The sequence below is a fragment of the Peromyscus californicus genome, unplaced genomic scaffold (genome assembly GCF_007827085.1).
Source record: "Peromyscus californicus insignis strain IS unplaced genomic scaffold, ASM782708v3 Scaffold_21__1_contigs__length_65335640, whole genome shotgun sequence".
Classification (NCBI taxonomy): domain Eukaryota; kingdom Metazoa; phylum Chordata; class Mammalia; order Rodentia; family Cricetidae; genus Peromyscus; species Peromyscus californicus.
Genome location: NW_026294514.1, coordinates 41,009,141 through 41,034,879, shown reverse-complemented (window position 1 = coordinate 41,034,879; position 25,739 = coordinate 41,009,141). Strand labels below are relative to the sequence as shown.

The 25,739-nt window shown below is 38.7% G+C and overlaps 1 protein-coding gene across 2 annotated transcripts in view; it reads left to right on the top strand.

Moving 5' to 3' along the window:
* L3mbtl4 (L3MBTL histone methyl-lysine binding protein 4) overlaps positions 1-25,739 on the top strand; it is a 448,777-nt gene that overhangs the window by 174,419 nt on the left and 248,619 nt on the right. For both annotated transcript variants that reach the window (XM_052750167.1, XM_052750168.1), the window contains 2 exons: positions 17,200-17,285; positions 19,418-19,528. In XM_052750167.1, the coding sequence (XP_052606127.1) occupies positions 17,200-17,285; positions 19,418-19,528 (197 nt within the window). The remainder of the gene's footprint in view (positions 1-17,199; positions 17,286-19,417; positions 19,529-25,739) is intronic.

The following is a 25,739-nucleotide window of genomic DNA, read 5'->3' as shown; positions in this document are numbered from 1 at the left end:
GTGTCTCTTCACAGCATTAGAAAAGTGACTCTCTCTCTCTCTCTCTTTCTTTCTCTTTCTCTCTCTCTCTCTCTCTCTCTCTCTCTCTCACACACACACACACACACACACACACACACACACACACACACCCTATGAGATATAAATTGAGATTACCTATGAAGAGGTTATCTCTCCTAACGCTCACAGGGAGGCAATATTAAAGCCCATTGGCAGATGTAGGCTACTTTTCAAGTTGTTGGTCAGTGGGGGTTCCCTCGATTCCCCAAATGTTACAGGTCAATGCCACTGTTTTTCATTGCCCACAGAATTTGACGCTATGTCCTAGGATGAGAGGAATAAGCCGGTATCATCTTGAAAGCTTCCTCCTAGTGTTGGTAGGTTCTATGTGTACCCCCACGGAAGAAAGGTCCTCAGCAGTCCTACCCAGCTGTGGACTGTTGCAAACTACAGTAACAACTGGCCTTGCAAGACGTGCCAGCTGTGCAGTAGTGGCGAGAATGTGGTGGGAGTAGTCACTAGCTGCTTTTCATGGTTGAATGTTCTGACACAGTGCTTGTCTGCCTCTCTGTTGATGAATGTTTGGTGATGTTTCACCCTTTCGTTCGCGATAATGCTGTGGAAGCATGCTTGTTTTAGTTTTCTGTTTCTGTATGTATCTTCATTCTCTTTATCATCTTTCTGTACCTGGGAGGGGAATTGCTGGGTCACACATGGTAATTCCATCTCTTTAATGTTTGAGAAACTTTTATAGAGTATCTGTGCCATTTTATGTTCCTGAAAGAAATGGGATTTTTTTTTCTCCCCACACATTTGCTACCCTTTTCTGTATTCTGCTTTTTGGGTAAAATTATCTCCTGCTGAGAGAAGGATAAGGTGCCTGCCAGAAGGGGAGGTTGCCTCTTAGAAAGAGATTTCACTGTGTTAACCGCTTGTCAGAGCACCTTACAGAAAGACTGAAACCCAGATAGTGATGGGTCACCAATGAGCAGGACTACAGATTGACTGCTCAGGTGTGCATCTCTTTGGCTCTCTATCTAAACTTTGATCTCACTTCAGGACCCCAAAGATGGGGGTAGGGTCACTGGATCCCTGTCCCTCTTTCCAATGTGGCACATTGAGTAAATCTCCCCTTTCTTCTTTTTCTAAAACCTTATCCTGCTAGACCTGAAGTAGGATCTCACTGTGGTTTGAGTTTGTGCTTTTTGTCAGTCACTCCCATTGGACAGCTTCTCACGGGCTTGTCTGCCATCTGTATATTTTCTTAGGAGAATTGTCTATTCAAATCCTTCATCCATATTAAACTGCCTTGTGTTTTCATTATTTCACATTCAAATATTATGTTATTGTTGCCTAAAAGTTAGAGTATTCTGAGTGGGTGATTATCTAGAAGTCAGGCAGGTGGTTTGCACATATTTCATTCCACTTTATATGCTTCATTTTCACATATTTAAAAAAGGGTTTGTTTTTATTTAAGTGTGTTTTTGCATGTCTTTGTGAATGTATGCCACATGCTTGCAGATGCCTTCAGAGTCCAGAGGATAGTGTCTGATTTCCTGGAGCTGAAGTGACAGGCAGTTAGGAGCCACCTGAAGGGTGCTGGGAAGCAAACTCGTGTTTGGCCTCTAGGAGAGCAGCAAGTGCTCTTAACTGCTGAGGCATTTTTCCAGCCCATATTTTTCACATTCTTCATGTTGTCCTTTGTGTTGATTTCCTGTTTCTATAGTGGGATATTTGAGGAAGATAATTTTATAAAGAAAGCAAAAGTCTATGCAGAGTCTTGGAGGCTCAGTGGTATGGCATCTCAGTCAGTTCACTTCTGTTGAGGGTTGTGTCAGGCTCTGTCAGGTGATGGATGGCAGATGATAATGGTTGGGAGGTAAATAGAAACAAACGCCCACAGCCTGAACAAGGGCAGAGAGAGGAAAGGCAAGGTCAGGCCTTATCCTTTTAAAACAGCCCTCTAGAAGGGACTCAGCTGGTCCCTAGAAAGCATCTCATGACCTCAGTGACTTAGGGCTCTTCCACTAAGCCTTGCATCACAGAGATGTGAACATTTTCCACTGTGCCACTCTGCGGACAATCATTAGAGGACACTGGGGCCAGTCTCAGGCCACAGCATCCATATATTGTTTACATTATCTAGTTTTTTTGTGGCTCTTAATTGTAGTGTTAAGTCTGAGAATTTATTGTTAAATTTCAGATCAATATATATTACCTATGGATTTTACGTTTCTTGCTCTTATATTTAAGTCTTTGATCCATGTTTGATGAGTTGTATATATCACAAGACAGGAGTTCCATTTATTCTTTTGAATATGTTATCCGGTTTCTAAACACCATTTCTGAAGAGACTTTTCTTTCTCCTTTGAAGAGTCTGTGCAACATTTTTGAGACTAAATTTACCATAGAAGATTGGTTCATTTCTGGAGTCACAGTTTCTATTGCATTAAACAAATGCAAATATAATATGCAATATTCTAGTGCAATAAATCAGTGCAAAAGAAACATAAACAGTATTTTTATCCATTTACCAGCACCACTTTGTAATCCATTTTGCAACTAGCAATTGTAAACTCTTCAAATTTACTCCTCATTTTCAAGACTGTTTTGTTTATTGGGACCCTTTAGCACTCATATGAATTCGTGGACTGGCTTTTTTTTGAGAGAAATAACTTGTAATTTGGATAGGGTTGAATTCAATCTGTAGGTTGCTTTGGAAAATACTGTGTTTTAGTGCTGAGTTTTCTGATCCATAAAGATGAGATGTTTTCAATTTATTTAGGCTTTCTTTAATTTTTTTCTGCACTCCTTTCTAGTTTTCAGCTAACTTTTTTTTTTAAATCTGTTTGAATAATTTTGCTCTTGGGCAATTTGTGTTTTAGGTACTATTATAGATGAAATTGTTTTCTTAACTTATTTTGGTATTATTGTTATCAAGTTGAAACAAATATTCTTGTGTGTTCATGTTCTACCTTGTAAATTTACTGAATGTGTTTATTCAGTCCATGTCTCTGAATACTTCCATGGCGTTTCCAGACATGCAATCATGTCATCTATTGTAGGAGGTACTTATACTTCTTTATTTGAGGTTTGATTGATTTTTGCTGATCTTTCTTCCCTAATTGTTCTTCCTGTGTCTGCAGTACAATAACGGAAATAGAGCTTGCTTGATGTTTCTTATGAAGAAAGATTCAAGCATCTTACCATTGGTAGGATGCTAGCTTAAGTTTAAGTTCATGTTCTTCCTGGGTTAAGGGGATTTTACTTTTCTCTGAGTCTTTTTCACTAATACATTCTGAACACTTGCACACCCCACCTCCCTACCACTGCTGTGCACCAACCCCTTCCCACATAAAACAAAACAAGCCCTTCCCCCATGTTGACTTTATCCAGTGTTTTTCTGCATCTATGGAGATGGCTTTATAGTTTTACCTCTTTTGTCCTTTCCTGTAATCATTCCATTGATTGATTTCCCTATGCTGAATCACAATTGTATTCTTGGGGGTAAATCTACCTGATGATTTTATTCCATTCTCTTAATGTGCTATTTGGTTCAGTTCACTGATTGTTGAAAAATTTTTGTGCATATCCATATGGTCTGTTGTTTTCTTGTCATATCTCTTGAGACTGTTCTTTTTTATGGTGTTGTAAATGTAATTTTTATTGATTTTATTCTTTGATTGTTTATTGTTAGTATTAAAATACAGTTTACTTCTTTGTATTGATCTTCTATCCTGCAGCTTTCCTGAATTCGTCTATTGCTCTCCTAGAACATTCTTTATGATTTTATGTCTGCAAAATTATACCATATGGAGAACAAATTTCTTTTGTTCCTGTGTATTCTGAGCGACTTTTGTTTCTTGTCTGATTTATCCCGTAGTACACCACTGGAGAAAACTGGTAGAATCACCCAGTTTCTTTCTTCCCAATTTTAGGGAAAAGATTTCAGTCTTTCCCAATTACATATGATAGTCACTGTGGGTTTTATCAGATGGAAGAACTTCTTTTGGGTTTTAGTTTAAGTACTTTAAAAAAAAGGTCTTTTTTTCTATTAATGTGATATTATTAGTATTGATTGATTCTCATGCTATACCAATTTTGTCTTCCTAGGACCAATCTTACTAGAAGTAATTATAGTGTTGCATTATTTTAATGTAGTATCTTAGTAATTATTTTAGAATTACACACATTCTTAGAATGTCTATTGATCATATTCACCCCCAGTTCTTTCTCTAACTCCTCCCAGAACTACCCTCTACCTACCATCCTTACCCAAAATTGTGCGGGTTTTTTTTTTTGGTCTCTTATTTTTTTGATAGCCCACTGAATCTAATTTGTACTATCCTTGTCCACATCCACTGTAGCATGGCAGACTTACCAGAAACTAAATAAAACTGAATCATTGAATCATCTAAATAAAACTGATTCTTGCTCTCCTAGCAGTCATCAACTATGAGCAGCTCCTCAGACAGAGTAGAAGATTCATGACATCTCCAACCCCATACTGGAATTCTGACAGGCTTGGCAGACAGCCACAGCTGCAGTGAATTCATGAGAGCCTTGGTCTTGTCACACCCATCAGACACTGTTTCACCACAGTCTCCCTCCGACCCCACCCCACCTTTGGCTCTTAATGTCTCTTTGTCCTTAATGCTCCAGATCTTTGAAAGGAGAGTATAGGATATAAATGTCCCACTTATAGTTGAAGGTTTACATAAAGAGGTTATTCTGATGAGGACCGGGAGCTACACTAATATTTGGATATAGAGACATGTATTGAGAGGGCAGGTTGATACTAGGTCCATTTAGCAAAATGATAGTAGGTTCAATTCTAGGGCCTGTGAAATCTTCAACAAAAGGTTCTTGGTCAAATTTATAGCTGGCCTATGCATTTCCTCTGTGGAGCAGGCCTTAAATCTAATCAGTAGTTACCCAATAACGTTCATGCCACTATTGTACTCTAGAGTATATCTTGCCAGGATTTGACTCCCATTCTCACAGAATTCACTGTGGGACTAGAACTTTGACATTAGCCCCAGCTGGTTCATGTGATGGGGACTTGACTCCCTTGAGACACCCTGGCAGTCAACGTGTGGCCAGGTGGGCATGCTATCACATTGCCAAGACAGGATCATCTCAGGGGTCCCAGCTGAGAATCAATGACAAGATTTTTCAGTCGCCACAGCTGAACTTCATGTAAACTTTCCTATAACAAGATTCACAGAAAACAAGACAACCAAATAGAATTGGAAGGCAAATCTAGAAGGTAAATCCATCCTAACTGATGCATAAAACACAACAAAGAAACAGTATCACAAAACAATGACTCACCTTGACCTAAACTCAACCACCCAAATCCCCTGTAACAGAAATCAAAATCACAGACATAATTGAAACATCTGAGAAAGAATTCAGATTAAGGGCCACATAGAAGTCTAAAACACAGATGTATAGACTAAGGGAATCTACCCCAAACCTTGACAAGACCATCTCCAGAGTGAATAAATCAGCAAGTTAGAGGATAAGGTGCAAAATGATGAAAAATTCAGCAAAAAAATTTAAAGTTTTGAAAAAGAGCCAAATAGAGAAAATGTGAATGAAAACAATGTCAATCAGACAGAAACCATGTGAGATACCCATCACCAGACAAAACCTTGAAGAACAAATTCAAAATGGAGGCCAAAGCTGAGATAGAAGTATTATTAGAAATAGATACGGAGGAAGTTAAGGAGTACAACCAAGATTTCCATGAATGCTGTGATACATTTCTGAGGCAAAACCTAGAGTCTATGGGGTAGAAGAAGGAGCAGAGATAAAGTCAAAAGGAATACATAGACTATTTAATGAAATTTTAACATGAAGTTTTCTAAACCTAGAGAATGAATTGGACTTCCAAACAAAAGGCTTTTATAGCCCCAAGCCCATGTGACCAGATAGAAATTCTAAATGACACATCATAGTCTAGATTTCAAAAATACAAAGTAACAACACACATACACACACACACACACACACACACACACACACACACACACACACACACATCATTTAATAGTAAAAGAAAAATAACAACCCACATACAAGGCAGGAATATCAAAATAATCTCAGGCCTTTATTCAGATAATCTAAAAAACCAGAAAAGCAGGCAATAATATTTTCAATTCTGAAGGTAAAAATAACTCTGAACAAAGAATGCCAAACCTAAAAAGATTATCTTTCATAATTGATGGAAATGTAAGGATATTTCAAGACAAAATATTTTACATTATATATTTTGGAATTAAGATTCTTTACCCATATATGTTTCATATTTAAATATAGTACAATAAAAATGATATTAAACATTGCCCATATGAATGGTTTGTTTCTGTTAGCAATTAGTTCCAAATGTTACTGGTTGAAATTATTTTACTGAAAATGAATTTATCCTTTGAACATTACTTATATTTATGGATTTTAGACATGTTTAAGCATAAATATGTTAATGTTTATAGATTATAAAATTTTATGTCTTCAATTAAATTTTTGTCAGGAAAAGTGTTTTTTTATTTGCCAAAGCTTATGCACTTCTAGGGGCAATTAAAGCTTTTGAAAGCAAAACAGCATGCACAGATCTGTGTATTGACCTCAGGGGTTATGGCAGATTCTTGTGGGTTCCAGACCACAGGGATGGGTAGGGTGGGAGGAAGGAGGGAGGGAAGGAAGAAGACCATTTGTAAACATGTAACAGGAAAATATGAAGTCATTCACTGACACACTTTCAGGTGTTAGCTATGGTTTCCTTTGCTCCTCCAAGAAGACAGAGAGCATGCCACCTTCTGTTCTGTGGGGGAAGCTTTGCTGAGACTTAAGCTGGAATGATAAATAGGTAATAGATAGATTTTTAGGAAACCCTTCTAACCACATGAAAAAGTAATGGTCCTCTCCAAGGGCCATCGTGTCTCTCAGAGACCCTTGGCATCTGTCTGTGGGGCAGGTAATGTTTAGTTACAGATCAATTCCTAACAAATGGGTAAATTTGGTCCTTTCATTAAGTAAAGGCACCCACAGTCTTTGGTGAAACATCACAGAGCCACCTCTTGTCAGCTAAAAGTTAATTTCAGAGTGTGCATAGAGGCCAGGAAACTAGCAAGGGGCCCAGGGGAGTGAACAAAAGGGAGACCTTAAGAAAGAAAGAAGAGGAGGGTTATAGAACACATGTGTAATGAAAGTTCAAGCAGGAGCATTGGGGTGCAAGGGAGCCAGTGTGCATGGGAAGGGGGCAGAGAAATGGAGAAGAGGAGTCAGTCATCAGTCTGTTAACAAACTCAGTGTGTATGAAAATGCCACCAGGAAACTTGTGACTTTGTATAAGTATTAGAATAAATACAAACTTAATATTAATTCTCTTGAAGAATGCCCCATAGATTGCTGGCTGAAAGGTACTTTATTTCTGATATCTAAAATACAGCTGCCATTTATAAAAAATCTCTGAAAGTTTGTACATGTATATGAATTTACATTGTTCTATATCATTCAGTGTGTCTTATACATCAGATTCAATAGTGCTAAGAGACTTGCTTCCACAGGCCGTGTGACAGGCTGTTCTGTAGTTCATGAGAAGACCCTGCCCCCTACCTCTCCCTTATGAACTGGACAGGTGGGCCAGAAGCCCTGCAGGCTGTGTGGACTGTCAGGATGCATGTGTCTGGCAGCAGGGCTGGTCTCCTGGAGGCCGAGCCAAGGCGGGAGGGCCTCTGCAAACACAGATTGCTGCTCACTTCCGGGTGCTTACTGCAAACTCTCAAGCTGGACTCGGTACACGCGTCCTCAGATCTTCTACAGTGATAGAATGGAGAGAGGGACACAGAGTCTTGTTCTAAATGAAGAGTCTATTATTTTTCTAACAGCTGAACTGAAGTGGCAGCCACCAAAGTCATGCACTTACAGTAGCATAGTCAATATTTTTACCATATTTTCTGAGTTGTGTAACCGTTATCATATTCATTTTGACAACACTTCCATCACCCCCAAAAGGAATTCCCAATAGTTACCTATCATTCCCCAACCCTTCATCTTTTCGAGTTCTCGGCATCCACTAATTCACTTTGCGTCTTTACAAATGTACCTGTCCCAGACATTTCTTGTGAGCAAGAACATGCTCTGTTACCTTTGTGCTGGCTTCTCTGCCTGAGCGTAGTAGTTTAGTTTCCTCCACAATGTCTGCACCTCAGGATATCATTTATTTTCACTGGTATGTAGCGTTAAATGGATAAACCGCAGTTTGTGTACCTATTTTTCCATTGGTGGGCGTTTAGGTTATTTCTGCTTAGGGAATATTTTGAGCAATACTACTGTAAATGTTTGGTTCTGTTGGAGCACATGCTTTCTGTTCTCTTGGTTGTTTACCTGAGAATGGAGTTTTTGGGTAATTTAGTAGTCCTGTGTCCAAATTACTTAGGACCCACCCTGCTGTTTTCCACAGTGCCATTCTCCTAAACAGTGCTGGGGTTTTCTCCTTCTCTGTGACTTGACCGACACTTGTCCCTCTTTTGACATAAACCATCATGTTGTGTGTGAAGAAGTGTAATCTAGCTTGGAGGTCTCATTTTTTTCTTGATTGCCCTGTATGACAGAGACTTTCACATACTTGCCTGTTTTCAAGGCAACTTTGTGACGTTTAGGTAGATTATTTCATTTCCATTCATGGAGACCCGGGGCCAGAGAGATGAGGGAACCTGCGTGTGTACTTGTGTTCTCAGAGCTGACCTTTCAGGCAGGGTACTTTAAGATCCCTTTGCCTTTCCCTTTCACCAGGCTACACAAAGTCTTAACATATGGACATCTGAGTGCAGCAGAGGGAGAATTCCAGGGTAGCACTAGGCACCTTCTGAGAAGTTTCACGGAGTGGGAAGGACTATCAGGTAGAAGGAAGTAGAAGTAAAACAAAATGGTGGAAAGCTCCCGCCTGCGGAGCATTAGGGCACACTGGGATTAGCGCACTTGGCTGCAGGAGCTGGTTGGAGGAAGGAGGAGATGAGGCAAGAAATGATGCTGAGCATCAGCTCAAATTGATTTCCGATGGCCTTTTAAAGGGCTTTACCTTAAATCTTAGATGCTTTAGTGATTCAGAGTAGTTCTGAGAACAGTAAGAAAGATCTCCCTGCCAAACTAAATGATATTAAACTGCCTGAAGTCAAAGTTTTGGCTGCCATAAAAATATATCATCCATATAAAAACAAATAGCAGAAAAATCCACAAAGATTCAAGATCACACATGGCACTCATGTCTCCTTTGCATCCTGCAGTAATGCAAATGTCCTTCACTCTGCCTCGATTTTATACACTTCACATCTGTGAGGACTTCAGGCCAGTTCGTTTGGAGCATGCTCCTCACTTCAGGCTTGTCAGATGCTTCCTCATGATTCGATGAGTCCCTGGCACTTCTACAGGGACATCACAGAATCCCTGCCAACGGCCATGGTTGGTCCCCTCAGATCCTGGCAGGTGGTGTGCGTAACACTCTCTCCTTCCTGTCAGCAGTAACTTTGGTTGCAGGACTGAAGAGCAGTGATCCAAATTTCTCCACTGAAAAAATAACATTTTTCTCTGGCAGAATGAATCCTGCTGGAAATATCTCTTGGGAAGTTACTTCAGGGTTATAGAAACATTCTATTTCACACCAAACTTATACACTCTAGTTTCTAGCATTCACTGACAGTTATTAGATTCATTAGTATGAAGTTTGCTAAATGGAGATGTTCAAATACCATTAGTCCACCTGTGTCTATCACTTGTCTTCTCCTTCCCTGTCTATCATTTCCTTTTTCAATTTCTTCTTTGTACTACGAAGGAGTCACGGACCCTACTTTGCGTAGGATGCTGTAATCTGTGATGTAGGTTATGTGGGGGAATTAGCTGCCTTCCTTGACATTAAGACCGGTGGCAGATGGAGATGGGGGTTTATTTGTTAAACGAATCTGAGATCATTATAAAGAATAACAAAGTGATTAATCAAAGAGCTAATACCTGTCCAGAAAGAAGAAGGGGAGTACTTTGTGGGGAGAATTACATGGTGGTATGTAGTTCTGTGACAGATTAACGTACTCACAGTGGATTTGTTACCTTTAAGTTTTGGAGAGGGAGAGTTTGAAATGGGTTTCACTTCAGAGTTAGAATATCAACAAGAAGTTAGGAAGGGAGAGAGATTGAGGTCGCTATTTGCAAGATCTTTAGAGACAGTAATGAGGAGTTTATAATAAAGGCTGTGATTTAGTGTGCCTGGGGAGAATTCGGTTGGCAACAGTAGGCCAGATTAGAGAAGAGCAGGATAGCATTAGGGAGAAACACAGTGGGATAGTTCTATCACACTAGGCATAATTATGACTTGGTGTATTGTTTTCATTTGGAAATTTTGCATGACATAAGGAGATATGATTATGTGTCATGTTGATAAGGGGTGGACATGTGATGGCTAATCTTGGTTGTCAACTTGACCACACCTGGAATTAATTAAAACTCAAGCAGCTGGGCACACTTGTGAGGGACTTTTCTTGGCTGCATTACATTGAGTTGGCACACCTACACTACATTTGGATCCTCTGAGGTCAGAAGACTCATCCTAACTCTGGGCCACACTTTCTAGACCGCATAAAGAGACATGGAAGAGGGAATCCTGTGCTTTTGCCTGCTTGCCCTCACTCTTACTGACACGTCCATCTATTCTGTGTCTGAGGCTTTGCTTTGCTGATATTAGAACGTACTTCGGGATTCCAGCGGATACTGAAAACCGGCAGCTGTGTACGACCTCCCATAGACACCAGCACCAGTCTAATTGATCCTTAGCCTTTCTCGTCGGAGATAGCCATTGTTGGACTATTTGGACAACAGTCCATAAGCCACCATACTAAATCTTCTCTCTCTCTCTGTGTGACATATGTATACATACATATATACATACATACATACATACACACATGCATGCATATTATTTTATTCTGTCAGTTCTATTCCTTTAGAAACTCTGAGTAATATACAGGGTATGTAAACAGAGAGAGGAGATGGGGCCTTTGATAAGATTATGGGAATACAGTCAGGATGACGTGGACATGTTGGATTGCTACTCACTCGATTTGGCAAGTACCTGGGTGAGAGGTCCTCTATGATCTCTTTATCCAAAGTTCCTTGTTCTGGCTCTGTGGATTGGTGGGCCAGGGAAATAATTATCATTTTTTCATGGTCAAAGCTCTCTTTTCTCAAGAATATCAGTTCATCCCGCAGTCCATGCTTCTTAATCTGCTGACAGTTACCCAGACAGAAAGGAATTAAGCTTGCTCCACCTTCTGTGGATGTTATGACACCCACAGAAGGATCTGTATGGACAAGAACAGAAGATGGAAGAAGAGAGACCGAGAAATAAACTTTTGAATGTGTTACAATGACTGTAACCAGGCTGCTAAGACCATTCAGTATGGAAAGAAGACCCATTTCAAGTTATATTGGGAAAATTGCATATTTACATGCAAAAAATGAAGTTGCAACCTTAGCTTAAATATATAGAAAAGGACATCAAAATCATTAAAGACCAAAATGTAAAAGCCTGCCTATTAAAACCCTTAAAGGGAAGCCTAGGGGGAATCTTGTGTCTTTGTATCTGCCGGTGGTTTCTTGAGTGAGCAGCAAAGTCACAGACACAAAAGAAAAAAGAGCAAATGAACTTCATGAAGATTAGAAATTTCCACATGCCCACGATCATCAGCAGCATGCACGAAGACAGTCTCTAGGATCTTTAGAGAATGGAAGGGAACATTTATAACTCATATATCTAATAAGAGGTTGATATAATATAGAATGTAAAGTAAATGCCTAAAAGTCAACACCAAAACAAGCAAACACATTCAAAACCGGGCTAACTCGCCTGGGGAAGTAGCTTGGTGACATACTGTCCAGTGTTTGCCTCATATGTGCACGGCCCAGGGTTTGATCCTCAGCACCACAAAAAATATTAGAACAACAGAAATAGGGAAAGAATTTATACGCACCCCTCTCCACAGAAGATATGGGAATAAGCGTGTGATGTAAGGCTGAGCATCACGAATCATTGGGGAAATGCCAACAGCTACAGTGTGCGTCACCTGTTTTTTGTTGACCAGGTGGCTGCTAACTACAAACTGCTGTGCAAAACAAATAATTAGAAACTGTTGATCAGAATGTGGAAAAACTGGAACGTTTGCATAGTGTGCATGGGGTCTAACAGTGCCCGTCAGAACTTGAAGACAGCTGTCTGCTTTTGGGTCCACGGTGCTGCCTGCAGACGTGTCCGGTGACAGATCTTCCTAGATTCTCACGGATTGCTTGCTCGCTATCGGCATTCTCCTTTAGCAGATTTATGTCTGGGCTTTCTCAGGCCTGTTAAGTCAGTTTTCATTTTCTGGCTTGCTTTGCATGCTTCCAGAAATATTTGTTGACATAACCCATGGGCTTTTAATCTATTTTCACTGTGACTTTATATTATTGTATTAGTTGTGCTTTAATGAATTTATTATTTTGATTAAATAGCATTTTATTTATAGTACTTCAGCTGCAAAACTTGCTATTTTTGTTGCCTTCTGTTTCTCCCTCCCAGTCAGTTTTTCCTTCCACGTAAAAGCATTGTTACTAGTCCCTTTCTGTTAGTAACTGTGAGCTAACTAGTGTATTAAACCACTTCAAAATCTTAATGTTTTTAACACATTAAGCACATCCCCCCTTCTGCCACAGTGCAGCCGTGTCTGGTAAGGATTAATGGTGTCAGTTGCTTCAGGGCCAGTACTCTCTGGGTCCTTGGGAATGTCCTGATCTGGTGGTGGCACATGGTGGCTGGGAGGCTTTGTGGCTAAACTCAGAAATGATTTCTTACATCGTTTGACTTACATGCATTAGTTAGCAGCAGACAGAGGACTGTACCTAACTGCAGAGGAGTCCAGAAACTGCTGATCAAGTTTCTCCCCAGAAAGAAAACTTCTCAGATCTTTGGCATTTTATGCCATACATCATTTACTATTTCCAAATGGTTGCATATGGGCACACAAGAATACTCACATCCCCTTTCTTATCAGTGGTTTGTGTGCATTCTTTGCGATTAAGTTGATACTTTCTCTATTGTTAAGCATTCCTTTAAAAATGCCTTTATTGGGGCCTTTGAGCTAGCTCTGGCAGCTAGACACCTGTCATCCAGCCTGGTGACCTGAGTTCAATCCCCAGGTCACCAAAGATGAAGGAAGACAACTGATTCCTACAAGTTGTCCTTTGACCTCCACTCACATGTGGCAGGAGGCAGGCACCCCCACCTTCCCTTACACTCACAAAAATACATAAATAAAAACGTAATAAAAATTTTAAATGTCTTTATTGATACTTGGCTGTATTTGGGAAGGAGCACAGTAAGAGGGCGTGCTTATTCCTACATTTAAAAACTGTAAGTTTAGCATCAAAACTTGTGAATGAATACTGAATGAAAATTACTTTCTGAGATTATTACTACAATCCTTGAAACCTGGGGTGATGTTACGATTCACTCTCCAGGAATAACAGTAGTGCTTTCCCTGTATCTCTGGAATCACCAATTGGCTGATTATCTGTCTGAAGTAACCTAGCCATTTGAAGAATGCAAAATATTGTTGGAAGTCAGTGATTATTTCACAGTTTCCTTGAAGAGCTAAATAATAATATCAAAACTCATGCTAAAAAGATATGTCTTATTTGGTTTCAAGATGGACTAATTATTTACAACTCAAAGAATTATTGTATTGGTGATAATAGGCTAGTTCCTGTATATATAGTCCATTGACATATTTAGTCAGGGATTAATTAATTGATTAAAATGCTAGTAACTAGGCACCTCTTAAGCGTGAGGCACAGATGGGGCTGAGGCTATAACAAGCACAATAAATTGATGACATAATAGTCAGTCATAGTATTCTGTGACTCTGAGTGGAATATTATACAGTTAATGATAGGGGAAAACAAAGACAAAAACAACTACAGATTTTTATTCCAAGTTTAGGAGGGAAGAACAGGAATTCCAGTTAACTGACCCTGAATGGTTACAATCATGAAAAGTGGACAGCAGGCAAGGTCAGGGGCAAATGCAGAACAGATCCATTAGTTGTTGGTGATTTCACTGGACAGGGAGTTGTGTTCATTTCTTTATATAATTTATTCTGCATTGGCTTCAACTGGGTTCTATTTTGAGCAAAAAAAAAATTTACAAAATGAGCTCTCTGAACTGGATGTGGCAGTCCGCACCTGTAATCCCAGCGTTCAGAAGACAGGAGGATAGCAGGAAGTTTGTGGCCAGCCTGGCTACATAGTGAGAGTCTATCTTAAAAAACAAACAAACAACAACAAAACAGAAAAAAATAATATTAACAAACTGTCTCTCTTGACAAATGCCAGAGGCACAATTCTCCTTACGTAGATCAAAGAGTGGTGGGTGACTAGTGATGATGTGGCAGCCTGTTGACAGTCTTACTTTAGTTATTTTGCCAGAAGGCATTCTCCACCCCCCTTTAATTGTGTGGAGCTGGATATGTATACAAGGATTCTGGTGTCTGTGGCAGTATAAATACAAGAGCTTTGTTCTAATGTTTATTGTTTTAAGGAAGGCTTTACAGTGGTGAAGGTATCACATGCTAGATCATATAGTGCTGACATGGGATCCTTAGTGATCACTCAATTGTGCGATCAGTGAATACCACTGCTCCCCCACATACACATACATACAGAGACTTCCGTGGGAGTGACACTTTCTGTTTGAAACTTTCCTGTCGGAGGCCTGCATACTGGGATGAGCTACCAAGCTTCTTTTAGTTCCATCCAAAATCCCAAACAGAGTGATGGGTAAGTGGTGTCTGCTGGGCTTCCAGGGTAATCCATGCTGTTAGGATGACCAGATCAGCCAGCCAGAGCTTAGTTGCTACTAGACACATAATCTCATTTTCTCAATAATTTTTCTTGAACAGGGGCCCCAGCAGCACTCAATAACCCTCCAAGCATTGGGTCAGGAGACATTAGCTCCAGCTTTGATCTCACTTTTAGTTATTTTTCCTCAGATAAATCACACAAAATGTCAAGCCTCTCTTTCTTCCTCAGAAGAACAAAGCTTGGCCTTCTTCTATGAAGCAGACCATGGAGCATTTCATTCACTTGTATGATGTTATCTAGTAGATGGCTTTACTTTGGCATCATCCATAATTGATGCTACTTGGATGAGTAGTTGATGTTAACATGCTAATTTACCCATTCAACATATGTGTTTATGATCTACATTTCCTCTATCCTGATCGAATCCACTCCTTATTAGAAGATCCCTTTTACTGCTGGTTATTAAATGGAACTGCTGTCCATCATTTTAACATTGTTGTCTAGCACACCTATGTTTTTTGAGTCTTTCATTGTCTATAAGTATACTGATGGTTGTCATACTTCTATGGGAAGGTCACCTAGACCAGGAAGTTAGGGCTGTAAGGAGTTGTGCTTGCTATTCATAATTCCAGTATTTTTAGATGATTGTAACAGGGGCTAAAATATGTTTCTGCTTAGGTTTCTTGGGAAAAAATAATCAAGGATCTCCTTATAAAGAGTCTGAAACTGATCTTATCCATGTGTTGGATTTCCTTATATAGAACAAACATTAATATTTTAAATATTTAAACACAACCATTAATCACCTGGAATATCTCTTACACATATGGACAATAATTCAACTGGACTGTAATTTTTTATAAGTATAAGTAAAAGAGCACTTAATTCATACAAGTGTATAGAGTTTTCTAGTACTGTATTCAGGGGCAACAATGACAGATTCCTAATATGAAATACTTACATTAATTAAGAAAATAAAAATAAATACTTTCCAGTTCAGTTCAGTAAAGCAACTTTAAAATAAAACTAATTGGATAAGAGTAAGATTAGTGAAATGATGAGAAAAAGGAAAGATGGAGCTGATAAATAAATGTAATTACTGATTACTGAAAAGGTAAGGAAGAAGAGAATAGCACAGTATCCGTACATCTCTGATAGAGGCAGTTAATAAAAGAACATCGACCTCAAAAGTATCAAAATACTCAGCCAAAAGAAATTAGAAAAATAGGTTGTTTTGAGATATGTAAAATGTGTATTTTAATATGGACATATGTATCTGAACATCTATTATGTATGTATTTAAAATTGGTGATAGGCTGGTTACTGTATGTGCCTTGTTCCAGTCCCCCCAGCCCTCAGGAGCTGGACATAAGAGGATCCCTAGGGTTACATCATGTGAACCAGCTTCAGAAACCCCAAACAAATAAAGTAAAATGCAATGATAAATATAGCCATTTTGGAATATTGTACTTAAACAGATTTAATAGCGAGAATAGAATGCAGCTAAGCATAGAATTACTGGAGGGGTTGAAAAGGTCCTTAGAGTCCTTCATGTTCTTGGCACAATGTCAGCTGGCTAATCCTAGGTCTGGTCAGGGTCCTGAGAAGCATAACTCTTGGGAGTCATAGAGTCTTGGCTACTACTTAGGTCTACCCAGTACTGACAAAGCCACCTGGCCTTGATGAGTGAATGAATGAAGTAGTGAATGAGTGTAGCTAGAGTTTTCCTGCCTGGCCCACAGTCAGGACAAATCTCTCTCACCTGCCAGTCCCACAGCCACTCAGACCCAACCAAGTAAACACAGAGACTTATATTGCTTACAAACTGTATGACTGTGGCAGGCTTCTTGCTAACTGTTCTTATAGCTTAAATTAATCCATTTTTATAAATCTATACCTTGCCACGTGGCTCGTGGCTTACCAGCGTCTTCACATGCTGCTTGTCATGGCGGCGGCTGTCAGTGTCTTCCTCACTCAGCCTTCCACTTCCCAGAATTCTCCTCTCTCCTTGTCCCACCTACTTCCTGCCTGGCCACTGGCCAATCAGTGTTTTATTTATTGACCAATCAGAGCAACTTGACATATAGACCATCCCACATCAAATGAGTGCTTGCACAGCTTTGCTTTAGTCCTCCCAGAGGTTAGGGTAAGAATGGGCAAGAAATGTTAAATTCTGACATGACAGGTAATGGTGGTGTTGTAGACTTTCATAGCACAAGGGGATCTATAAGAACTCTTCTGATGTGTGTGTGTGTGTGTGTGTGTGTGTGTGTGTGTGTGTGTGTGTGTGTGTGTGTGTGTGTGTTTTCTCAGGTTATCCTGATCCAGAAAAGTTTTCCTGGACAGACTATCTGGAAGCTACTCAAACAAACGCGGTGCCTGCTGGAGTTTTTAACACGGTAAGTTCCTTGTGGGTGCCCACTCCTGCTGCCGCTGCTGCTTTGACGAGATTCTAATTCTTAAATCTAGGTGATAATTTCATAACCAACTTGCTTTGTATTTAATTAATGATACGGAGTTGGTATTTATTTGCTGTTGCTCCTACATTCCATCAAGGACCCCAGAGGCTCTAACCAGAAGTCCCATCAGCCACTGTTGGTGGAGAACTTGAAACCCATTTCTCAGGCCCTGCTGAGCTGAGAACTCTTGACTTGTGTCCTTTTGTCAAGGGGTATTTGGATTGTGATGGTAACATAATCAAATAGATGTAATAGTGGATGGGGTCTTTTGTAAGCACAGTTTTATCTACATGAGGGCAATATTTGTTCTGGCAATTGTGAGAATACCAATGTTTATATTTCAGATTTACACATGTCTATTTATTAAAGGTTTAACTGGGTAGAAATTAATTTGTAAAACACTGTACATACAGAAGTGATGCAATTAGAAATACTTGTGTTCTAAATCAGTGGGTTTTAATATACTGTTCCCTTCCAAATTCTAACTGTGTTCTTCCAACTCAAATTACCTCTTTTTGTTTGTTTTTGATTTTATGACATAGTACATAGTATTTCTATGTAGCCCTGACTATTCTGGAGCTCTCTATATAGACCAGGTTGGACTCAAACTCACAGAGCTCCATCTACCTCTGCCTCCCGAGTACTGGAACTAAAGGCTTATCTTTAATCAGAACTTTATACGTTAGGTATTTAAATAATTGTGTTTACTGCATGTTTTCTGGAGATTAGATGAGATTGGAAGGAAAATATTCTTTTATTTTACTAGGAAAGGGTTTACTGGTGGATGTAGGGTGAGAGGCACACAGAAGAAAGACGCCTGGGATTCTAGTGCTACATGCTACAGGAGTTTCAAGGCTTTAACACTTCAGCAAGCAAGCATACCTAATATGTGGTAGCTTCCTTTTCTCTCTTGACTTTATCCAAGTCCTCATTTAATTTTCCTAGAGGAAAGATTCAAGAAAATAAAAAGATGGAAATATTAAGCTACAAAGACACTTCTAAGTTCTAGCTGATTTTGGATCAGTTTAAATACGTGTATTTGGCATCTACAACCCTAGATAATTACAGTCCTTGTGGAGGACAGTGATCATGTGGAGAAAATTAGGTCTTTTCAGAGACCCAATTATATTGGCATAGTCCATTTAGTAGGTGTAATAATGCTTTCAAAAGAAAATATTCTCCTATAAAAGATGTGGTGAGGTTTACCAGATACTGGAGAATGGCTTAACTGTTTATTACTGACACATTAATAGAGATTTATTTTCCTTTTGCCACTTCTAGACTTGAGAAACTCAATGTACTTTCTCACATAAAATCAGCTGGACACTTTTCATGTGAAATAGCATTTGAAGAGAAGCCCTTCTGCTCACCTATAAAAACTGTTGGAGTAGTTTCATTTTTGACAGTTAAATTTTCTTAGGACAACTACTTCCTGGACCCAATGGGTTTCCCATCCTATTTTCTTTATTGTTTGATTTTTATCATTATGAACTCTTGATCCCAAATATTTTAAGACATAAACCTGATGTTGTAGGGGAGACTGTGAAAGAATAGCATATGGCTTTAAATTACATCATAGTTAAATTTTAAGGGAGTGTTGATGTTGAACTTAAGCAGCTTTTCTCAAAGTTTAAGTTTAGAAAACATCATGTTTAGCTTTTTGAGTGACTTGCTAAATAAGAAAATTTCCTCTTAAGCTATACATTTTAAATGGGCAGAGAGAATAGCAAACACAATCTTATTTTATATTGATTTCAGGAAAAGTCTAAACTAATGCAGAAACTGTAGTAAGAATTTTGTCAAACCTTGATATGATCGTTGATAAATTTATAACTGAATCTTTCTTATGTTTTGTAGCTATTTCTAAAATGGCCAAAATTTTTCTTTCTCTTTATAGGTTTTTATAACACTGATTTGAAAATATGCATGAAGTTCTATGCACTCTTAAAACTAAATCCCAACTTTGTTAAAGATCTGTGTGTTTACACCAAAACCGTGGTCCTGGGACAGTGCAGCCGGAAAGAAATGCACTTGCTGTCTTGTCACTGACTTGTTACACTGTAATTCTGCAGAGGGCTCCACATGGCTTTTTGCCAAACATGAAGCTGGAAGCTGTGGACAAAAGAAACCCCCAGTTAATTCGTGTCGCCACCATTATAGATGTTGATGAGTACAGAGTAAAGGTACGTCTTCACTTATTACATCGATCCCCCAACATGTCTTCTGTTTCCCCCATCTTGTCATCTCCTTTATCTTCCTCAGTTTTTAATTCTAATGCAGAGTAGTTTTCCACGGAGAAAAGCCATTATGGATCTGATCTCAGTGATTGCAAGGATGTAAACTAATAGTTTCTCCAAGGCAGGAGGCCAGCAACAAGGTGCTGCTTTCAAATCTCTGTAGTTGGACTTTTTCGTTGGGACCATTGCTTCCCCAGTAATGACATGGAGACTTACTATTAATTATGAAAGCTTGGCCAATAGCTTAGGCTTGTTTCTACCTAGCTCTTATAACCTAAATTAACCCATATCTTTTAATCTATATTCTTTTACTTGGCTTGGTTACCTTTAATCTCTACTGCCCATGCTGCTTCCTCTCCATCAGGCTGGTGACTCTGCCTTTCTTCTTCCCAGGGTACTCTCTGCCCAGAAATCTTGCCTAGCTATTCACTGTTCAGCTTTTTATTAAACCAATCAGAGTGACATATCTTCACAGTATACAAAAAAGATTATTCCAAAACACCTCCCCCTTTTTGTCTAAATAAAAAGGAAAAGTTTTAACTCAACATAGTAAAGCTATATACAATAAGAATAATTATCAGATATTGTCTAAATAGAAAGGAGAGGTATTAACCTTAACAAATGAAAATGTGTACAATAAGAACAATTATCAAGTAAGAATTACATTCACAATGTCCTGTCCATTTGTATTTGGCAAATTCAGAAAAAATACTCCATTATCTATCCTGTCTTGATTAGCCCAAAGTTTTGTACTAATTTATCTTCTATCATAACTGAGAAAAACTAGAACTATCTAGTCTTCAGTCCCATCAAAGACCCGGAAGGATATACTATTATCTGAGTAAACAGAAAATGCAGAACAAGCAACTTCCAAAACTATAGAAATGACAGAGACATCTGGTTGCCTGGACAGTTACCAAGGTTCCTCTGCAACATTGAGGCATCTCCATCTTCAGTCTATAGTCCTAGAATATCTGTCAGTGTTTCTGTGAAGCAGGAAAATTTTGAAAGGTTGTCTTACCCTGTCTTGGAAAAGTTAGGTCATTGCTCTTTTGTGTCCTCCTTGTCCAGTTTTGACAGCATACTGTTAGCAGTCGAAGCAAGGGCAGTGTTTTGCTCAAATGGCTAGCTTTTGCCACAAAGAAAGTAAAATCCAATTGGAGGTTCTTTGATGCCCATCATCCTTTTTTGAAAGAAATTGGTGCTGCCAGAGGCAGACATATCGCGCTGTCATGAAAAGCCTTAATGTTGTTATAATATTTTAAATGCCATATTCTATAGGTCTTTGAAGTGTTTGAAGGTCACCTATCTATCTAAAATATATCTCTGTATGACATTGAAAACATACCTAACATGACTATAAGTTTGATTGTTATAGATGACTAACTATTAGCCTGGATTTTTTATTATTGTAAATAACTTTCAAGGACTAAAACATGACATTTTTAAATAAGGTGAATAGGTACAATACCTTAAAGAAGAATAGAAACATACATACAGTATGATAAAAATAACCTTAAATTTGTATCAATATACAAAAATCATACCAATGTAAAATATTTGAGACTAGTGATTATTCAAAAGTAGACTCAAAAATCCACCATTTTATCCCATCATTTCTGTGCTATATCTCCCATTTTTCCCATTTAGAAAGAGATCCTTGAATCTAATCTCCTTTGTTTAGCTTTCTCCTTGACCATAACTCATAACTATTTGTAACCAACCACTCTAAATGATGACAAACATCCATAACCCACTGAAAAACCAAAAACCACTGACCCAACTTCTTGGGAATGTAGGCATTGTGTTCTCTAGACTGCTTCCTGTTGTCTAGGGGTGCTGGAATCTTTGGGGGACCCTGGGAAAATTTGGATAATGGTAAAATCCTGGGTAGAACAATCTGTGAAGCTGGACCATCTCAGCCAGTAGCCTTGAACCTGTTCTGGATACAGAACTCTGAGGAAATTGTAACAGAAGCCCTCTGAGAGGCCACCTGTTTTTATTAGTGTCTGGTCACCTTGCTCTGAAAACACATAAACTTTCAAAGGTAATATACATGTTGGCATTAACATAAGTATGGAATGTCCTGTATGCACAAGTCAGTTGAAGATGATTTTTTGTTCCGTACTTGAGGAGGTAAAAGGCATCTATCAACTATATGTCCATTTGGACTGTATAACCAAACTATAATTTAAATCTCTATCCATGTCATATGAAAGGATGACATGTAATAATAAGTCACATGGACTCTATAGCCTACATGATTTATCAAGTCTCATCTCATCTCCAAGCTGTTCTCATGCAGAGGGATCAGCTAACACACCTACCCTGTAGTCTTTCTTGACTTCTTCCCCCATGTCTATAGCCAAGATACTTAGGATGTCTCTCCCCAATCAAATCTGATCTCTATTAACCTGGAAGGAATCCACAGCCTTTCATTTCCTGCAGAAACAAAAGCATAATCTCTTCACCAATGTAATACATTTTTTACTTCCATTTTGAAGTTAATGCATTTCTAAAGTATATAGGTTGGTTTAATCCAGCAGTCCCTTCCATAGTCCAATGTCTCTCAGCAGCTGCTGTCTGTTCACTAGTATTAAAAAAATTCAAAATTAACAAAGTACCCTATAAAGTCCAAACTCCCTGTGTTATAATATTCCCCATTCTTATGTGGCTTATTCCTTTTTTAATTATTGCTTTACTTCCTTCTTTAAAACTTTATTATTTTTAAACTATTTATTTTTGTTATGACTGTCTATCCATTTTTTTCCTTTTCTCCCCCTAAGCCTAAACACATTGTAGCCTGTTTAGAGGGTTTTTTTTTTCATCTGAGCCTGCTTTATTGTGCATCTGCATCCTTTCCTGTCTGCATGAGCAAAACTTTAAACCACTGCCAAGCTTAGCTCATGGCACACTGTTGGCTTAAGCCCACAAGCAGTGGCTAGGAGATGCTTCTCTGTAACCATGGCCCATATGAGAGACTGTGGGACTAGGAAGCCATGTTTGACTGTGTGGCAGTGTGTTTGGAACCTTTTTTAAAGCTTTCTTAGGTCTTATGTGGAAATACATGCCCCCATATTGGATACTATTTGTAGTCAGACTTTTTTGTCTCAACCATCAGGTCCCCAGTAATGACATGGAGACTTATTATGAAGCCAACAGCCTAGGCTTGTTTCTACCTAGCTCTTGTAACTTAAATGAACCCATATCTTTTAATCTATGTTCTTTTATGTGGCTCAGTAACCTTTTCTCTCTACTGCCCATGCTGCTTCCTCTCTATCAGGCTGGCAACTCTGTCTTTCTTCTTCCCAGGGTCCTCTCTGCCCAGAAATCCTGACTAGTTGTTGGCTGTTTTATTAAACCAATCAGAGTGACAAGTCTTCACAGTGTACAAAAAGATTAATTCATGACAAACCTCTACCTGCCTTCCTTTCTCTTCCCATGTCTTTGGGTATATGTATGCAATCTCTGGGTTGGGCAGGAACATCACTGCGAAAGACTCTAAAGACATTTCTTGGATATTCTGTCAGTTCTCCCTTAAAAAAAGATTTTGTCTTCTTATTGTTAGCATTACAAAATTTTTCTTGAAATTATTGTCATAATTTCTATGAGTCTTTGTTTTCTGCTTTTGCTTTAAAAAAACAGAATGTGTTTTGGCCACTGTAGCCAAAAGTTAGGGATGAATTAAAGACTTGATGAGCAGATTTCTGCATTGTCCTTGTTGAAGACACACATTTTAAGAAAATGAAATGGGGAAAATGAAATTTCCCTAAAATGAAATCATTTGATCTTTTTTATACAGAGAGCAGAAATCATTTGTCAGCTTGCCTTTGTTATATCTTGTAAGGAATAACAGTTAAAAACAATTTTGCATCCAAAATTTGTTTTCATAGTAGTAAAACCATTGAAATAAACTGCTTTTTATGGGCATTCTGTCAAAAAACGTTTTTGCTTGATGTCAGTTGATACAATTTAAAGGAAATTTTATTTCATTTGCTTTATCTTTAATTTGAATAATTCATCTTGTGCCGTTACAGGTACATGAGTTTGGTGAAATTCAGAGACAAGTGTAGTGCTTCACCAGAGATCGTTGGAAGCACACATCGGGGGATTCTTTATTTTTCTGACAAAATAACATGTGTGTTCAGGAACCAAGTACCTGTTATCTCCCATAATACCTTGTTATCAACATGCATCTTAAATTTCATTTTAAGTGCAACATTCAGGCCTTATTCAGGCTTGCCATTGTAACTAGAGTTTCCGGCCTGGCCCACGGTCAGGACAAATCTCTCTCACCCACCAGTCCCACAGCTGCTCAGACCCAACCAAGTAAACACACAGAGACTTACATTACTTATAAACTGTATGACCGTGGCAGGCTTCTAGCTAGCTGTTCTTATATCTTAAATTAACCCATTTCTATTAATCTGTAAGTTGCCACGTGGCTCGTGGCTTACTGGTATCTTAATATCTGCTTCTCATTGTGGCAGCTGGCAGCATCTCTCTGCCTCAGCCTTCCACTTCCCAGAATTCTCCTCTCTCCTTGTCCCACCTATACTTCCTGCCTGGCTATTGGCCAATCAGTGTTTTATTTATTAACCAATCAGAGCAACACATTTAACATACAAAATATTCCACAGCATACCATTGTTTACTTCTTGGCCCTCCATGTGGAAATACACTGCTTCTCAGGTCAGCTCTGCCATAGTTTTACATTTATAACTGTCGTGTTCAGTTATTAGTTTTCACTTTAAATTTATTGCATTTCAGTTTTAATAACATACAAAAATGATCTAGGTTTTTATTAAAGGACTCTTTTATTGATACTCCTAAGAAATGCATTCTGGCTTGCACTTGATTATTTTGGCTGCCTCATTATGTGGAAACATTGAATTAGCCTATTTATTATCTTAAAATACAATTTGAAAAGCTTTATCTCTTCGAGTGAATTCATTGTATTTCTCATTTACCATCTCAGCATCGAGCTTTTAAAATCATTTGGGCATTTAGCATTTAGCTGATCATTGCAAAACAACATTTCATTTTTCTTCTCATTCTTTTTCATTCATGGAAATTGTCCTCATTGGAGGGAAAAAAATTGAAGAATACTTAGTACCTGTGAAAGTATTAAAGCCATAGTTGTTAATCTCTATGGAGTTGGGCATAAATGAAGGCCTTTAGGATTTTAGAGTTCAATTAAAATATGTTTATCCAAGTGGGTACCTTGTCTAGCGTGTAGTCTATCAAAATGTGCCAATGTTGGAGTATATTTAAGTGTCTTGAGGCCTCACACACAGCCTCAGCCTCTTTCTTGCTGCCTGTCTCTTGGCAGAACTTGTCTGTGCCCTCTACTCTCTACCTCTCTTCTGCCAGTCATACTGACGGGTAAATATTTGTCTTACCCCATGAGGTACAGGGTAGATCTTTGAGCTGACCATTTTCTAACAAGACACAAGGGTCAAAAATATTAACTCAAAATCCATTCCTTAATATCCCCCCAGAAGACAAGGCACTAAAATGAGGGCTGGGTTTTTTCTCTGAATTCTTGTGTAGAGAGGCTGAAGGTCTTTGGCAGGCGAGAAAACATTTGAAGCTTTTTGTTTTTTTAATCTCAGTAATTCCTACATTCCTCAATTGATATGATGATCACATCATTCTGTGATTTTTTTTCCTCCTACAAAGTCAATGTCTTTCTAATAATTTTTAATTACTGGCCCATAGTAGACAATATCCTTGTGAAAGGAGGTGTGGAGGAGGGGGAGCATTGATTGTACCTTGGGGTTCTGACTATCAGTTGAAAATGTGTAAGCTCTTTCCCCCTTCTCAACTCTTCCTCATTAATCCTCTGTTGGCAATCTAATTCTACAGAATGTTCTGAGAAGTGCCACAAATTGATCTAAGTTTGACTTCTTGTTCTGGCTCTCTCTTAGCTTTGGCATTAATTTGATAATGTTGTTCCACTGATATCTAGGTATTACAGTAGTATACGAAAGGGCCATAGTAGATACAGTGGGGAAAAAATGCAGGAGAAATGGAAACTGAAATAACAGAGCATTGCCCTGTGCTGATGACTGTGCACTTGGTTCTGGTGCACTCTAGGCTCTCCAGTGTACTATCACAGTTGTGTCTTCAGAGCAGCTCTTTTAAGAAGTTTTTG